This window comes from Oryctolagus cuniculus, chromosome 17 (genome assembly GCF_964237555.1).
Source record: "Oryctolagus cuniculus chromosome 17, mOryCun1.1, whole genome shotgun sequence".
Classification (NCBI taxonomy): domain Eukaryota; kingdom Metazoa; phylum Chordata; class Mammalia; order Lagomorpha; family Leporidae; genus Oryctolagus; species Oryctolagus cuniculus.
The window spans coordinates 45,492,844-45,506,476 of NC_091448.1; the positions used below are offsets into that span (position 1 = coordinate 45,492,844).

The 13,633-nt window shown below is 45.5% G+C and overlaps 1 protein-coding gene and 1 pseudogene across 4 annotated transcripts in view; both read left to right on the top strand.

Moving 5' to 3' along the window:
• The window catches only part of EFCAB5 (EF-hand calcium binding domain 5), a 139,387-nt gene extending 126,407 nt beyond the window's left edge, over positions 1 to 12,980 (top strand). For all 4 annotated transcript variants that reach the window (XM_070061150.1, XM_070061149.1, XM_070061151.1 and 1 more), the window contains one exon: positions 12,548 to 12,980. In XM_070061150.1, coding sequence (XP_069917251.1) covers positions 12,548 to 12,741 — 194 coding nt within the window. In that variant the 3' untranslated portion in view covers positions 12,742 to 12,980. The remainder of the gene's footprint in view (positions 1 to 12,547) is intronic.
• Positions 12,446 to 12,554, top strand: LOC127484567 (U2 spliceosomal RNA; annotated as a pseudogene).
• Positions 12,981 to 13,633: the final 653 nt, after the last annotated feature.

Consider the following 13,633-nt stretch of genomic DNA (forward strand, 5'->3'; position numbering starts at 1 on the left):
GGTGTCATCTGGCTAAGGGAGATGAGATGCTCCCAGAAGTTTCAGGATGCCAGAGAATAGGAGAGAACACAGAGTCATGTAACAGTTAACGTGAGTTCACGTGGACCAGGAGAGACGTGAGTCAAGTTCAGGACTGCTATTTTGAGTGGTGGTTCCACTATAACCTCATGGCTCTGAGCTTAATCACAGGAGCCTCCAGATTTGTAGGTATTAGAGATAGAACCTCCTTTAAGGTGCTGTGCAAGCGAAGCAGTTACAGCAGCAAGAACTAAGTGAGTATTTGCTCACCTTATACTTTCATACACTCATTCTGTGCTTGTGCAGTGTTCACTGTGTCCTTAAAAAATTCAGGACAGTGATTTCTTGTGTCTGGCCTGCTTAACTCCCAGCCCCAGCCCCACCTGGCTGCTGCTCTTCCATTTGGAGGGAATTCAGTCCCCGCTGTTAAGTCTTAGCGCCCTCCTGTGGGTGTGAGTGGTTTGTCCAGATGACATCCTCTCTGAGTCCCTATCCACTTCAGGAACCCCAGCCAACCTGCCAGCCCTTTGACCTGGAGCCAGACCTTGCTGCCAGGGTCCCTCGTATCCTCTCAGAGTGAAACAGTGATGCTCCCCTTCCTGGGGAGGACTCGGGCACCCACCAGTGGCCGATCCAGTTCATCTGGCGGATGAGAGCTGGGAGGGGAGAGCTGCCGCCCCTCCACTCTGCACCTTGCATCATGTGTACAAGAATTAGCTCTCCAGGCCCTTCATGGGCCCACCCCCAAACACAAGAGGCCATAGGCAACTTCTGGGGCCTTGTGTCAATGCCTCAATGGAGTCTCTCTGGGCTCCGCTTCCACTTTAACTGTAAGAACTACCTCCTGTTGCCTTACACCGCTCATCTGTTTCAGAACCTCAGTGAATTTCTTTTTCTCTGTTTGCTCCTATGCTGAACCCTGGAAGCCGATTCCTGGGCAGCCTTGACCACCCATGTTTCCTACCACTTTTGCTTTCCAACAGTGCCGCCGTGTGGCAGGAATTCTAATGCTGCAGGGTTCAGCCAGAATCCAATAGCCCACCAGCTCCCTTCTCACTGCCACCAGGCCTTTAGCATGGTCACAATCTCTGCGGCAATCAAGGAAGGTCGCGGGCCACTCCGATACTAACCCTCTCTCCTTCAGATGCTAGTATATCAGGAAATTCTAACTAAGCTCCCTGTTTGGGGGAAGGGAGAGGAACTCTTTGGGACACCTTTCTGTTTGCTCCAGGAAAACAATCTTCAGGCAGGGCAATCTGTTACTGAAACTTGACCAGGCCTTCTAGCATCTTTAACTAAGGCCCTATTCAATAACCCACCTAGCATGAAATGCCACTAACAATATCTTTAGATTCTACCTAGGGCAGGGAGGGATTTTTTTTAGAAAGCTTTTATTTAATAAATATAAATTTCATAGCTACAGCTTTTGGATTATAGTAGTTTTTCCCCCCATACCCGCACTCCCATCCCACCTCCTACTCCCTCTCCCATCCCATTCTTCATTAAGGTTCATTTTTAATTATCTTTATATACAGAAGACCTACTCTATACTAAGATTTCAACAGTTTGCACCCACACAGACACACAAAGTATAAAGTACTGTTTGAAGACTAGTTTTACCCTTGATTCTCATAGTACAACTTATTAAGGACAGAGATCCCACATGGGGAGCAAGTGCACAGTGGCTGCTATTGTTGATTTAACAACTGACACTCTTATTTATGACATCAGTGATCACCGGAGGCTCTTGTCATGAGCTGCCAAGGCTATGGAAGCCTCTTGAGTCCACAAACTCCAACATTATTTAGACAGGGCCATAATCAAAGTGGAAGTTCTCTCCTCCCTTTAAAGAAAGGTACCTCCTTCTTTGATGTCCCCTTCTTTCCACCAAGATCTCACTCACAGAGATCTTTCATGTAGATCATTTTTTGCCACAGTGTCTTGGCTTTCCATGCCTGAAATGTTCTCATGGGCTTTTTCGCCAGATCCAAATGCCTTAAAGGGCTGACTCTGAGACTAGAGTGCTGTTTAGGGCATTTGTCATTCTGTGAGTCTGCTGTGTGGCCTGCTAGGGAGGGACTTTCAAAGTACATAGCACATCTCCTAACCTACCAAGCCTTCCAAACTACTGATTTTTATCAAAAGAATAGAATTAGGACCAGTAAAGTGCCCACTTTTCTTCAGTGCTCTGCTGCCAACTCTCACCCCTCTTTGTTCTAGTTCCAGAAAGGGGTATTCCAGTAGAACCTCCAGCAGCTGTGCCCTGCCTTTAGACTGAGGCACTTACCCATGCAGGAGCTTTGGGCCACTTAGCTCAGCAGGCCTGGCCTTGAAAGCTGTGCCATTGCCTATGAATGCTACTGACACAGTTCTCTGTGGTGGGCCCCTCATCTCTAGTGACTACTCCCAGACAGCTGTGCTTGCAATAGCTCACCAAGAGCCTGCTCTGCCCTGTTGTTATGCCTAAGGCGGCTCATCGCTTCCACCTCGAGTCCCATGACCACTTTGGATCTCTGCTGCAGCCACCCGTGGTCTCGCTGCAAGGTGCCCCATACCTATCCCATGTTCTCATCCCAAGATATTTGGACAGATGTTGCATGCCAGGAAATATTTCCAGATCTAGAGGCAAGATAAGCTGTCCCCCGGTGTATGTCCTGAATCACTTTTTTTTGTCTAGACCCTGTGTTTCTGACAGCTTCCTCCCCGAGCGTAAGTCCAAGTGTGTGCAAGTCCACAGGCACTTCTTAGCAAGAGTGCCCTTGGCCTTCTACTTCTCCCACAGAATCCTAGGACTCCTCCTGTGGCAAAGCAGCCAGAGCCTCAGTGCTGGCACCACGTGTAAAGAAACCCAGCAGCTTCCTCAATACAGCGTCACCATGGCCCTCCATGGTTGACAATGAGGGCGGCACTCTGCCATCACGGGGGAGGGCTACCAGACAGCCCTGATTAACTCTCGTCCTCAGGAGTCGCCTTTCCTTGGAGGTCTTTCCCTGATTGCCTCTGCCACCCTGGTCTCGCTCCATTACAAAAGTGGGACACGACTCTTCCCTTCATGCCCACTGCAGGGCTGAAACCCTAACAGGAACTTTTCACAAGGTTCCACCAACCGTCCAGAGATAGCAAACAGGACTATAGAGTGGAACTGAATCTAACTCTGTGCCTGATTTTTGGAAATGGGTCAAAGTGAAGTGGACAAGTTGTCACAAGATACCAAGCACACTGTCCTGTCTGTTCGTGGGGCTCCTCCGTATGCTGACACGGGCGTGGGTGCTGTTACAGTTCTCCCCCACCTTTGTGGACGTGGTCATCTTGAATGGTGGCTCCTCTGGGGAGTTCTTGGCTTCCGCTTGAAGTAGAAGCAGCCGTGGGTTTTACAGAGCCCAGAGCGTGCCATCTCCGAGTTGCTCGTGGGTTTCAGACTGTGGAGGAGGAACTGTCAGTTCAGCTTTAGAACAGATTCCCTTTGTCCCGGCAAGAACCTCTTACAGGGCCCTTTCAGTTAAGATATGAGACAAATGCTCACACTGTTCAGGAAAAGAATATAACAGGCTATTTTGGGATTTGGGAAAGACCTAGAGTCCTGCTGTTTGACCCATTTACCATGTATTCATACCTCTTCTGCTCTCAGATTTAAGTTATTCAGAAGAAAAAAGAATGAAAATCAAATAAGCAATTCTTTTGTTGTCCCTCACCTATCCCTTTGATTTTAAATTTTGAAGTTTTCCAATGGTGCTCACTGAATTAACAGAAACAACAAAAAGTGCTTTTACTTGTGCTGCTTTGATATCTGATTAGAGATTTTTAAAAATCAGTTTAATGAGAACATTTTTCCATTTAACTTGACACTCTTTTTTTCATTTTAGTGGATGTTAAAAATCTTTGATCACAAATGGATTTTTAAAGTTATATATATATTTAAATAATCAAAAGATCAAATAGAACTAAAAACATGGGCACTAGCCCTCCCTTGTCTCTCCTCTCACTGTCTCCAATTCCTCTCCCAGGGACAATCCTTTTTTTTTTTTTTTTTTTTTTTTTTTTTTTTTTTTGACAGGCAGAGTGGATAGTGAGAGAGAGAGACAGAGAGAAAGGTCTTCCTTTTGCTGTTGGGTTGGTTCACCCTCCAATGGCCACCATGGCTGGCGTGGTGCATACCGCACTGATCCAAAGGCAGGAGCCAGGTGCTTCTCTTGGTCTCCCATGGGGTGCAGGGCCCAAGCACTTGGGCCATCCTCCACTGCACTCCCGGGCCACAGCAGAGAGCTGGCAGGGAAGAGGGGCAACCGGGACAGAATCTGGTGCCCCGACCGGGACTAGATCCCCATGTGCCGGCACCGCTAGGTGGAGGATTAGCCTATTGAGCCACGGTGCCAGATCTGCTCTCCAGCAGCCTTCCTGAGATTCACTTTGTCACAATCTCAGGAATTGACTTTGCTGTTCTCTTAGTTCACTTTTGGTCTGTTCCTTTGTTTGAGGTAGCGTATCTCCAGCAGTAGATTTCTGAGAAACAGTACATGAATGGTAAATTTTTTGACATTTTGTGTCTAAAGAACAAAAACTGATAGTTTTTCCAACATTTTCATTTATACTCACACTTGATTTGTCCTTTGGCAGGAACTATAATTTTGATGACATTTCTCCACTGTCTGTGTTCAAAACTGAGATATACTCACATGCCATCCATTTCACCATTTTAGAGAATACAGTTCAGTGGCTTCGAAATACATACCAGGTTGTGCAGTCATTACCACTAATTTTAGAATGTTCTCATCGCTGCAAAAGAATCCCTGTTCTCAATTAGTGCTTACTCCTCCCATGCCCCTCCTCTAGCCATGCAAACGTCAGTCTGTTTTCTGTATCAATGGATTTGCTTAGTCTGGAGGTTTTGTATAAATTGAAATATATAATAGGTTGTCTTTTTAAAAAATATTTACGTATTTGGCCGGTGCCGCGGCTCACTAGGCTAATCCTCCGCCTAGCGGCGCTGGCACACCGGGTTCTAGTCCCGGTCGGGGCGCCGGATTCTGTCCCGGTTGCCCCTCTTCCAGGCCAGCCCTCTGCTGTGGCCCGGGAGTGCAGTGGAGGATGGCCCAAGTGCTTGGGCCCTGCACCCCATGGGAGACCAGGAAAAGCACCTGGCTCCTGGCTCCTGCCATCGGATCAGCGCGGTGCAACGGCCGCAGCACGCCAGCCGTGGCGGCCATTGGAGGGTGAACCAACGGCAAAGGAAGACCTTTCTCTCTGTCTCTCTCTCTCACTGTCCACTCTGCCTGTCAAAAAAAAAAATTTTACGTATTTATTTATTTGAAAGTCAGAGTTACAGAGAGAAGGGTCTTCCATTTGCTGGTTCACTCATTAAATGGCTGCAATGACCAGGGCTGGGCAAGGCCAAAGCTGGGATCCAGGTCTCCCACATGGGTGCAGGGGCCCAAGGACTTGGGCCATCTTCTACTGCTTTCCTAGGCTATAGCAGAGAGCTGGATTGGAAGTGGAGCAGTGGGTCTCGAACCAGCGCCCACATGGGATGCTGGCATGGCAGGTGGCGGCTTTACCCACTACACCATAGTGCTGGCCCCTGTATTTATTTTTTATTTACTTGAAAGATAAGAGTTATAGAAAGAGGAGGAGAGGGAGAGGGAGAGAGAGAGAGAATTTTCCATCCACTAGTTTACTTCCCAAATGGCTGCAACAGCTAGGGCTGGGCCATGCTGAAGCCAGGAGGCCAGAACTCCATCCAGGTCTCCCACATGGGTGACAAGGGCTCAAACACTTGGGCCATTTTCCTCTGATTTCCCAGGCACATTGGCAGGGAGCTGGACGGAAAGTGAAGCAGCCAGAACTCAAATGGGCACTTATATAGGATGCCGGTGTTGCAGGCGGCCCCTTAACCCACCATGCCACAGGGCTGGCCCCTGGTTTCCATCCTTTTGTCTTCTCATTTTGGCTTCACTTCCTGAAGAACTCTCCGAACCTCTGATTGGCATCTTGTCTAGGAGCTCTTGTTCATTTTCTACAGCCTCTTCACCCTGTGCTTCACCTTCTCCCTCTGAGAGCATCAGTGAGAAACCTTTCCTGAAGCTTTCTTCTCCCTATTGTTTCTTTTTCATGTTTGGTCTCCGTGTCTCATGGTGCAGGCTTTCCTCAGATGCCTGGTAACCTGCGCTTGTTTCTGTTTAAGCGGGGCGGGGGCGGGGTCTAAAGCCTTTGCTGGAAGCTCGGAGGACCTGTGAGTTGTCTCCACTTTGGGGCTGCTGTCATTGTATCATGGGGTGGCTGGTCCATTCAAGGATGGCTGCAGGTAAAGCCTAGCAGAGAGGTCAGGTTTATGTACATGCAAAGTCAAAGTCCACACCCAGGAAGGAGAGCAGCTATGCTCAAGAGAGGGCTGCGCTCAAGGTTTGCCTTCATCCCTTTCTGTGATCTGGAGGCAAAGAGGGTAGTGTCTGGAACAGGTCTTAACTGAATATTCAAATAGGATGGAGTTTGGGGTAGAGCTTCATTATGGTCCATTTCCTTACCCTTTCTTTTGAAACCTCGGAATTTGGGGCCAGTGTTGTGGTAAAGCCACCATCTGTGGCAGCGGCATCCCATATGGGCACTGGCTCCAGTACCTGCTGCTTTGCTTCCAATCAAGCTCCTTGCTAATATGCCTGGGAAAACAGTGGAAGATGGCCTAAATCCTTAAGCCCCTGCACCCACATGGGATACCTGGAGAAAGCTCCAGGCTCCTGGCTTCAGATCAGCCCAGCTCTGGCCATTGTGGCCATTTGGGGAGTGAACTAATAGATGGAAGATCTCTCTCTCTCTCTCTCTCTGTCTCTGTCTCTCTCTGTCTCTCTCTCTGTAATTCTGCCTTTCAAATAAATAAAATGAATCTTAAAAAAAAAAATCGAAGGCAACTGAGGCACAGAGAACCTAAGTTGACAATTCCTAAAGCAGTGTCCTCAAGTATATGAGAGAGGTTGGGATCTTGTTAAGAGTGACTGTAGGGGGTCGGCACCGCGGCTCACTAGGCTAATCCTCCACCTAGTGGCGCCGGCACAGCGGGTTCTAGTCCCGGTCTGGGCAACGGATTCTGTCCCGGTTGCCCCTCTTCCAGGCCAGCTCTCTGCTGTGGCCTGGAAGTGCAGTGGAGGATGGCCCAAGTGCTTGGGCCCTGCACCCCATGGGAAACCAGGAGAAGCACTTGGCTCCTGCCTTCGGATCAGCGTGGTGCGGCCATTGGAGGGTGAACCAACGGCAAAGGAAGACCTTTCTCTCTGTCTCTCTCTCACACTGTCCACTCTGCCTGTCAAAAAAAAAAAAAAAAATAGAATGACTGTAGGGGGACAGCGCTGTGTGTCAGCATCCCATGTGGGCTACAGTTCTAGTCCCAGCTGCTCCACTTCTGATCCAGTTCTCTGCTATGGCCTGGGAAAGCAATGGAAAATGGCCTAAGTGCTTGGGCCCCTGCACCCATGTGAGAGACCCAGGAAAAGTTCCTGGCTCCTGGCTTTGGATCAGCTCATCTGTGGCCGCCACGGCCATTTGGGGAGTGAGCCAGTGGATGGAAGATCTCTATGTCTGTCTCTACCTCTCTGTAACTCTGTCTTTCAAATAAATAAAATGAATCTTGAAAAAAAAAAAAGAGTGACTATACATCTTATTTCTCTTGAGACAGCCCCAGTTTTTTGTTTGTTGTCTCCTTCCCTCGCAAGTGCACTGATTTGGACAATGAACTGTAAGATTATCCTGGATATAGTGCACCAGTGGAGGAATTGGCTTAAAACAATGGGAGGACAGAGTGTGCAGGCACAGAGGAGAGTAAGCGGGTAGACGCACTGCCGGGTTTTGGAAGCAAGGTCGTCAGCCAGAGTGAAGATGGGAGAGGAAGTTGATGGGACTTGGAGGAATGAGTGAAATGTTGATGTTTCTCTTTTCCTGATCTTCCGTCCTTGTGAGTTATGTCTTCCTCTTTGATTCATTTATATTAGTTTTTATAGGATCTTAGGAGGAAACAGAAGTAAATGCATGTTAATCATCCAGAAAAAGATTATCCACTCCATTTATTTCATATTTTAACTTGGTGATCTCCCAAGTAGAAAGCAAGCACCTTGGACGGTTTTTTAAAAAATCCTTTGAAGTGCAAAAAAAAAAAAATCACAGGACTTTTCATCATAATGGAGTTATCTCATAAGTGTCTAACCTCTATTTTTGTTTTATAAAATACTTTAATTTATAAACAAATACATGTACACTGGGGCACATGTTCAGCATCTGTTAATGACAACCACACAAAATCCAATGAATTTGGAAGCCCTTTAAGCTATGAATTTTTGTAAAGATCAATTACACTGGTTCCAACTCACACATCTGGTTTATCACTACATCGTGAAAAAAGCAATACAAATAAAATCATTCTGAGATTCCATACCTCCAAGAACTTGTCCTGGAACAAGCTTCCACCCAGCCTTCCATCACAAGAAAAGTGTGTTGGTATCTCCTCACATAACGTTGATTCTCTGCTGATGAGCCTGGGAGACAGAACTCCACAGCGCCTTGGGGACCACGTTAAATTGCCAGTGATGTGTTAAATGCCTGAGTGCCATGGCAAAGGCAAGTCGCATGGACCTGCTGCTCACTGTGCGTGGCAGCAGTGGTGAGGATGTGAGGAAACTAAAGAGAACCACAGACAGGATAACGAGGAAGAGGCGGAGCATTCGAGAAATGCTGCTGACCTGGGGTTAGCTGGTAGTCGAAAAGGAGCAGTTACATTTTAGTGTTTGGACTTGAAGCGTAAGTACTTCATTCTTTTTGCATTGCCTGTCTTCATTAATTGTCTACAAATCCTAAGGGATTTAACTTAATTACTCCAGTGTGAAAGCAGCGGTCCACAAATGAAGTTTTAATTCAGAAACGTCCTATTGTAGCCTAATGTTTCCAGCATGATGAATTCCCTACGTAATTACAAGTGTGATTAAACTAGAGCCTACAAAAATCTCATAATGAAATGTTTCTGAATAGACCCATAAGCAGATTCAAAGGTTGATCATGCAGTATTTACAGCTTATAGGCATTCGAACAATTTACTATAGCCTTTTCCAAGGCAAAATTTAAAAGTAGAATTCCTTATGGTTACAAAAGAAATGACAGTAATGCTTGAAAAGCTGCTAACAGGCTGTGCGAACGCGCAGTCCTCGGCCACACGGCAAAGGTTGGGCGGTACCCACCACCAGAGGGCAGTAGCGCTCAACCGCTAACAGGGCACCCAGCGGAGCAGGGGCTTGGTTAGAGGAATCATTAGCGCCCCTTGCTAACGCATCTGTCTTTGGAAAGGCCGGGGAAGCGGGATCCAGGCAGTTTCAGAGCTCCCGTCCCCGCTAACAATGAGACAGGAAATAAGCAACAGGGGCGTGTGAAAAGGAGCAACGTCTGTCCCCCTCCGTGTGTTCCTGAATCACCGTGGAGATGGCGACTGTCTTAATAATGGCTTAATAATGGCTGAGGACAGGGGTCTGTTGATTTGGGTGCATCGTGGCAGGCGTAGGGCGCGATAAAGCTGCGGAGAGCGGCAGAGCTGTTTCAGCCCAGGAAATTAGGACTGATTTTAGGAGTGTCCTAAGATGAACTTTTATTTATTAATTTATTATTTTATTTAATTTATTAATTTATTTAATTTACAGTCATAATACTGGAACGTTAACATAATGAACGTAATCTTTGGAAACCTGCAGCATTAACTTACACATTTTCCAGGAAATTAATTAGTACAGAGGGATCGGTTACAATCACATTTTAAGAATGCCCATGATAGGAGAGGAATCAGGTGTGCCTGGTGTGCTCTTGTGACCAGCATCTGGTTTTGGGTTTATTTATAATCATCGCTGATGTTACTGAACTAGAACCTGCAAAAACTTAGTATTTGAAACTTAATTAAATTATTCCTTAATTTAAATGTTTAATTCAACATTTAGTGAATACTTACAATTCAATAAGGCAGTGCCTCTGTTTAGTGTTGTTTGTGTGTTAAAAGAGGGGATATTGGAAAATTAATTGAAAAATCAGCTTCGAATCGAAAACAAGACTTAGGAATTTTTCTTTTGTGTGCCTTTCCTATCTCTTGTTGTACCTTTTGTTGTAGCAGTGCCTGCAAAACCACGGGAGAGTTAAATCTGATTCAGCAAACCCTGTTCTGTGTGGTGGCAGAAGTCAGAGAAACTATTTCCACTTGGTCATTCTAAGAGATAGTTGTTACTGTTGAAACGCTATTGGATGGACAAGTTGATATCTGAACTCTTATTCAATCACACTTCCTGATGGATTCAGTTCAAATGAGCGAACACCTGTAGGCTTAGGTGCTGACTTAGACACTGAGAAGAACAAAAATGAAACACAGGTCACGGGGGTTGTAGGCACCTGAAAGCGAAGGGTTTTTAATATTAGTCATTGGTTCCTGGGAAAAAAGTCTTGTTATGAATGGCAGTTTAATAGTTCACCTTAACAAACTTAAATGTATGATGGTGTGCACAGACTATATATTTTAAAATAATTTTAATTAGGAAATATTTTAAGTGTATAAACAGTAACACTTGTGTGTCATTAAGAAGTTATATTCTGGCTGGTGCTGCGGCTCACTAGGCTAATCCTCCACCTGCGGCACCGGCACACCAGGTTCTAGTCCCGGTCGGGGCGCCGGATTCTGTCCTGGTTGCCCCTCTTCCAGGCCAGCTCTCTGCTGTGGCCCGGGAGTGCAGTGGAGGATGGCCCGAGTGCTGGGGCCCTGCACCCCATGGGAGACCAGGAGAAGCACCTGGCTCCTGCCTTCAGATCAGCACGCTGGCCGCGGTGGCCACTGGAGGGTGAACCAACGGCAAAGGAAGACCTTTCTCTCTGTCTCTCTCTCTCACTGTCCACTCTGCCTGTCAAAGAAAAAAAAAAAAAAGAAGTTATATTCTGGGACCAGTGCTATGGTGTAGCAGGAAAAGCTGCTGCCTGTAGTGCCAGCAACCCATATGGGCACCGGTTCGAATCCCAGCTCCTCCATTTCCAGTCCTGCTCTCTGCTATGGCCTGGGAAAGTAGTAGAAGATGGCCGAAATCCTTGGGCCCTTGCACCCACATAGGAGATCTGGAAGAAGCTCCTGGCTTCATATGGGTGCAGCTCTGGCTGTTGCAGCCAATTGAAGAGTGAACCAGCAGATGGAAGACCTCTCTCTCTCTCTCTCTCTCTCTCTGTAACTTTGACTTTCAAGTAAATAAATAAATCTTTAAAAAAAAAAAAGCTATATTCTATATTCAGCTGCAACATTGTTCCATGTTTGAGCCAAAATCTTTAAGAAGTAAAGCCCTGGGGCCATGTTGGGGTGCAGCAGCCATGTGAGTCCTGGCTGCTCCACTTCCTGTCCAGCTCCTTGCTAATACGCCTGGGAAAGCAGAAGGTGTCCCAAGCCTCAGGCCCTGCCACCCACATGGGAGAGCTGGATGGACTTCAGGCTCCTGATTTTGGCCTGGCCCTGCCCAGGCAGTTGTGGCCATTTGGGGAGTGAACTAGCAGATGGAAAACCACTGCCCCAGCTCCCTTCTCTCTTTCTCTCTCCCTGTCTCTTTAACTCTGCCATTCAAATAAAAATAAATAAATAAATAAAACATTACAGGAGCAGTCGAGGCTTTCTAGCCCTGCGCAGATCCCGTTTTCTTTGTTCTTCTCTAGGGAGAGTACCGTTATGAATTTGGTATTTATCACTTTCATGCCTGATTTCTTCCTTTTACAATGTGCTTATGAATTCATAAAAATATAATACCATTTTGCCAGGCTTTAAATTGTTTTAAAATTATACTCAAAAGTATATATTATTCTGAGGCCGGTGCTGTGGCACAGTGGGTTAAAGCCCCAGCCTGCAGCACTGGCATTTCACTTGGGCACCAGTTCAAGTCCCTGCTGCTCTTCTTCTGATCCAGCTCTCTGCTGTGGCCTGGGAAAGCAGTAGAAGATGGCCCAAGTCCTTGGGGCCCTGTACCCGTGTGGGAGATTTGGAAGAAGCTCCTGGCGCCTGGCTTCAGATCAGCTTAGTTCTGGCCATTGCGGTCATTTGGGGAGTGAACCAGTGGATGGAAGACCTCTCTCTCTCTCTGGCTCTACCTCTCTGTAACTCTGTCTTTCAAATAAATAAAATAATTCTTAAAAAAGTATATATTATTCTACAACATACTTTTCATTTATACTCTTTTTTTATTTATCCATGTTAATATATAGCTCTAATTCTTTAACTGTTGTATTCCATTTTATGAATATATCAAATTTTATCATTCCATATTCCTATAATTACGTGTTTCAACAAGGTTCTGCTATGGATTTGATTCAAAACATATCTAATGAACTTTAACCATACCTTAATAATAAAAGTAACCATATCTTAATAATATCTTAACTATATGTTAATAAAAGTACAATCGCTTCTCGGCCTTTTGGCTAAGATCAAGTGTAGTATCTGTTCTTATCAGTTTAATAAAAGTACAAAACTGTTCGCAATAATTTTTTTTTCTTGTTGCAGACCATTCCCGAGCCGAAGTGTGGAGCTTTGGTGATATTGTCATTGAGCTCCTGTACCACTGGGTGCACGTCTGTTTGGCTCTCATAGACTTAAAAAACAAAAAGCGGACTAGTGCAATTACACCTCCGTTGCCCTCCAAAACAAACTATGTGTGTGCAAAAATGCCAGGGGCATCTTTGCCAGGAAAATGCTAATGGAATCGGTACTGTACTGAGGATCCTTTGGTCAAGTTCAGTTTTGTTAACTATAAAATATTTTCAGCCAGGAAGGAGTGCCCCGTCGACACGTTCTGTTCCTTCATGCTTACTTCAGCACGCTCTAGAATCAAGTGTGCTCACTGAAGGAGAAATTTTATCTAAAAAAAAAAAAATCCAGTTAGGGTCCAAATGAGGATTTAGAAAAAAATTCAGTTGCAACTTTTACATCAAAAGAGTACCAAATAATAAAGGTTTTAAGAAATGAACTAAGAATTCTTTTTCTAATTTTTCAAGGACTTGTCTGAATACCACCTCTTCCTGTGTCCTGCCCCTCCCCCCCAAGCAACTCCTTGCTTAACAACTTAAAATTCATTTTAATGAACAGAAAATTGTGTGGGAAAGTGGTTGCCCATGACTCATGGCAAAAAGAAAGCACTTCTTTTCTAATGACAAAAACCTCTCAAGTTCAAGAACGACAAAAAGAAAGTGCATTTGTTTAAGGCTTATTATTGTGGCAAACTTTCCTTCTCTGTTGTGAGATTTCATCTTTGCAAGAAGATATCTGATGACTAGAGTCCATTTTTAATAAAATTTTGGGAAATTAAACTTTATTTTCTGTATTACTTTGACAAAATGTGATGTGTTCCAATTCAAGATTGGTCCCTTTTTAACCTTTTCTGATAAGATGCCAGTGTTATTACCAGTCCTCATCTTCTTTAACCTATAAGCCTGTTTCATATTTGGAAGAGGATTTTTAGGGCATCTGCAACAGCATTTCTAGAAACAATGCTCTTGAAGATATTAAACTGATAGCCACGTATCCTGATGGCTTCAGAACAAGCTCATAAAAGAGCTCTCTGGGAGTACGAATGGCATTTTAAGTAGCAAG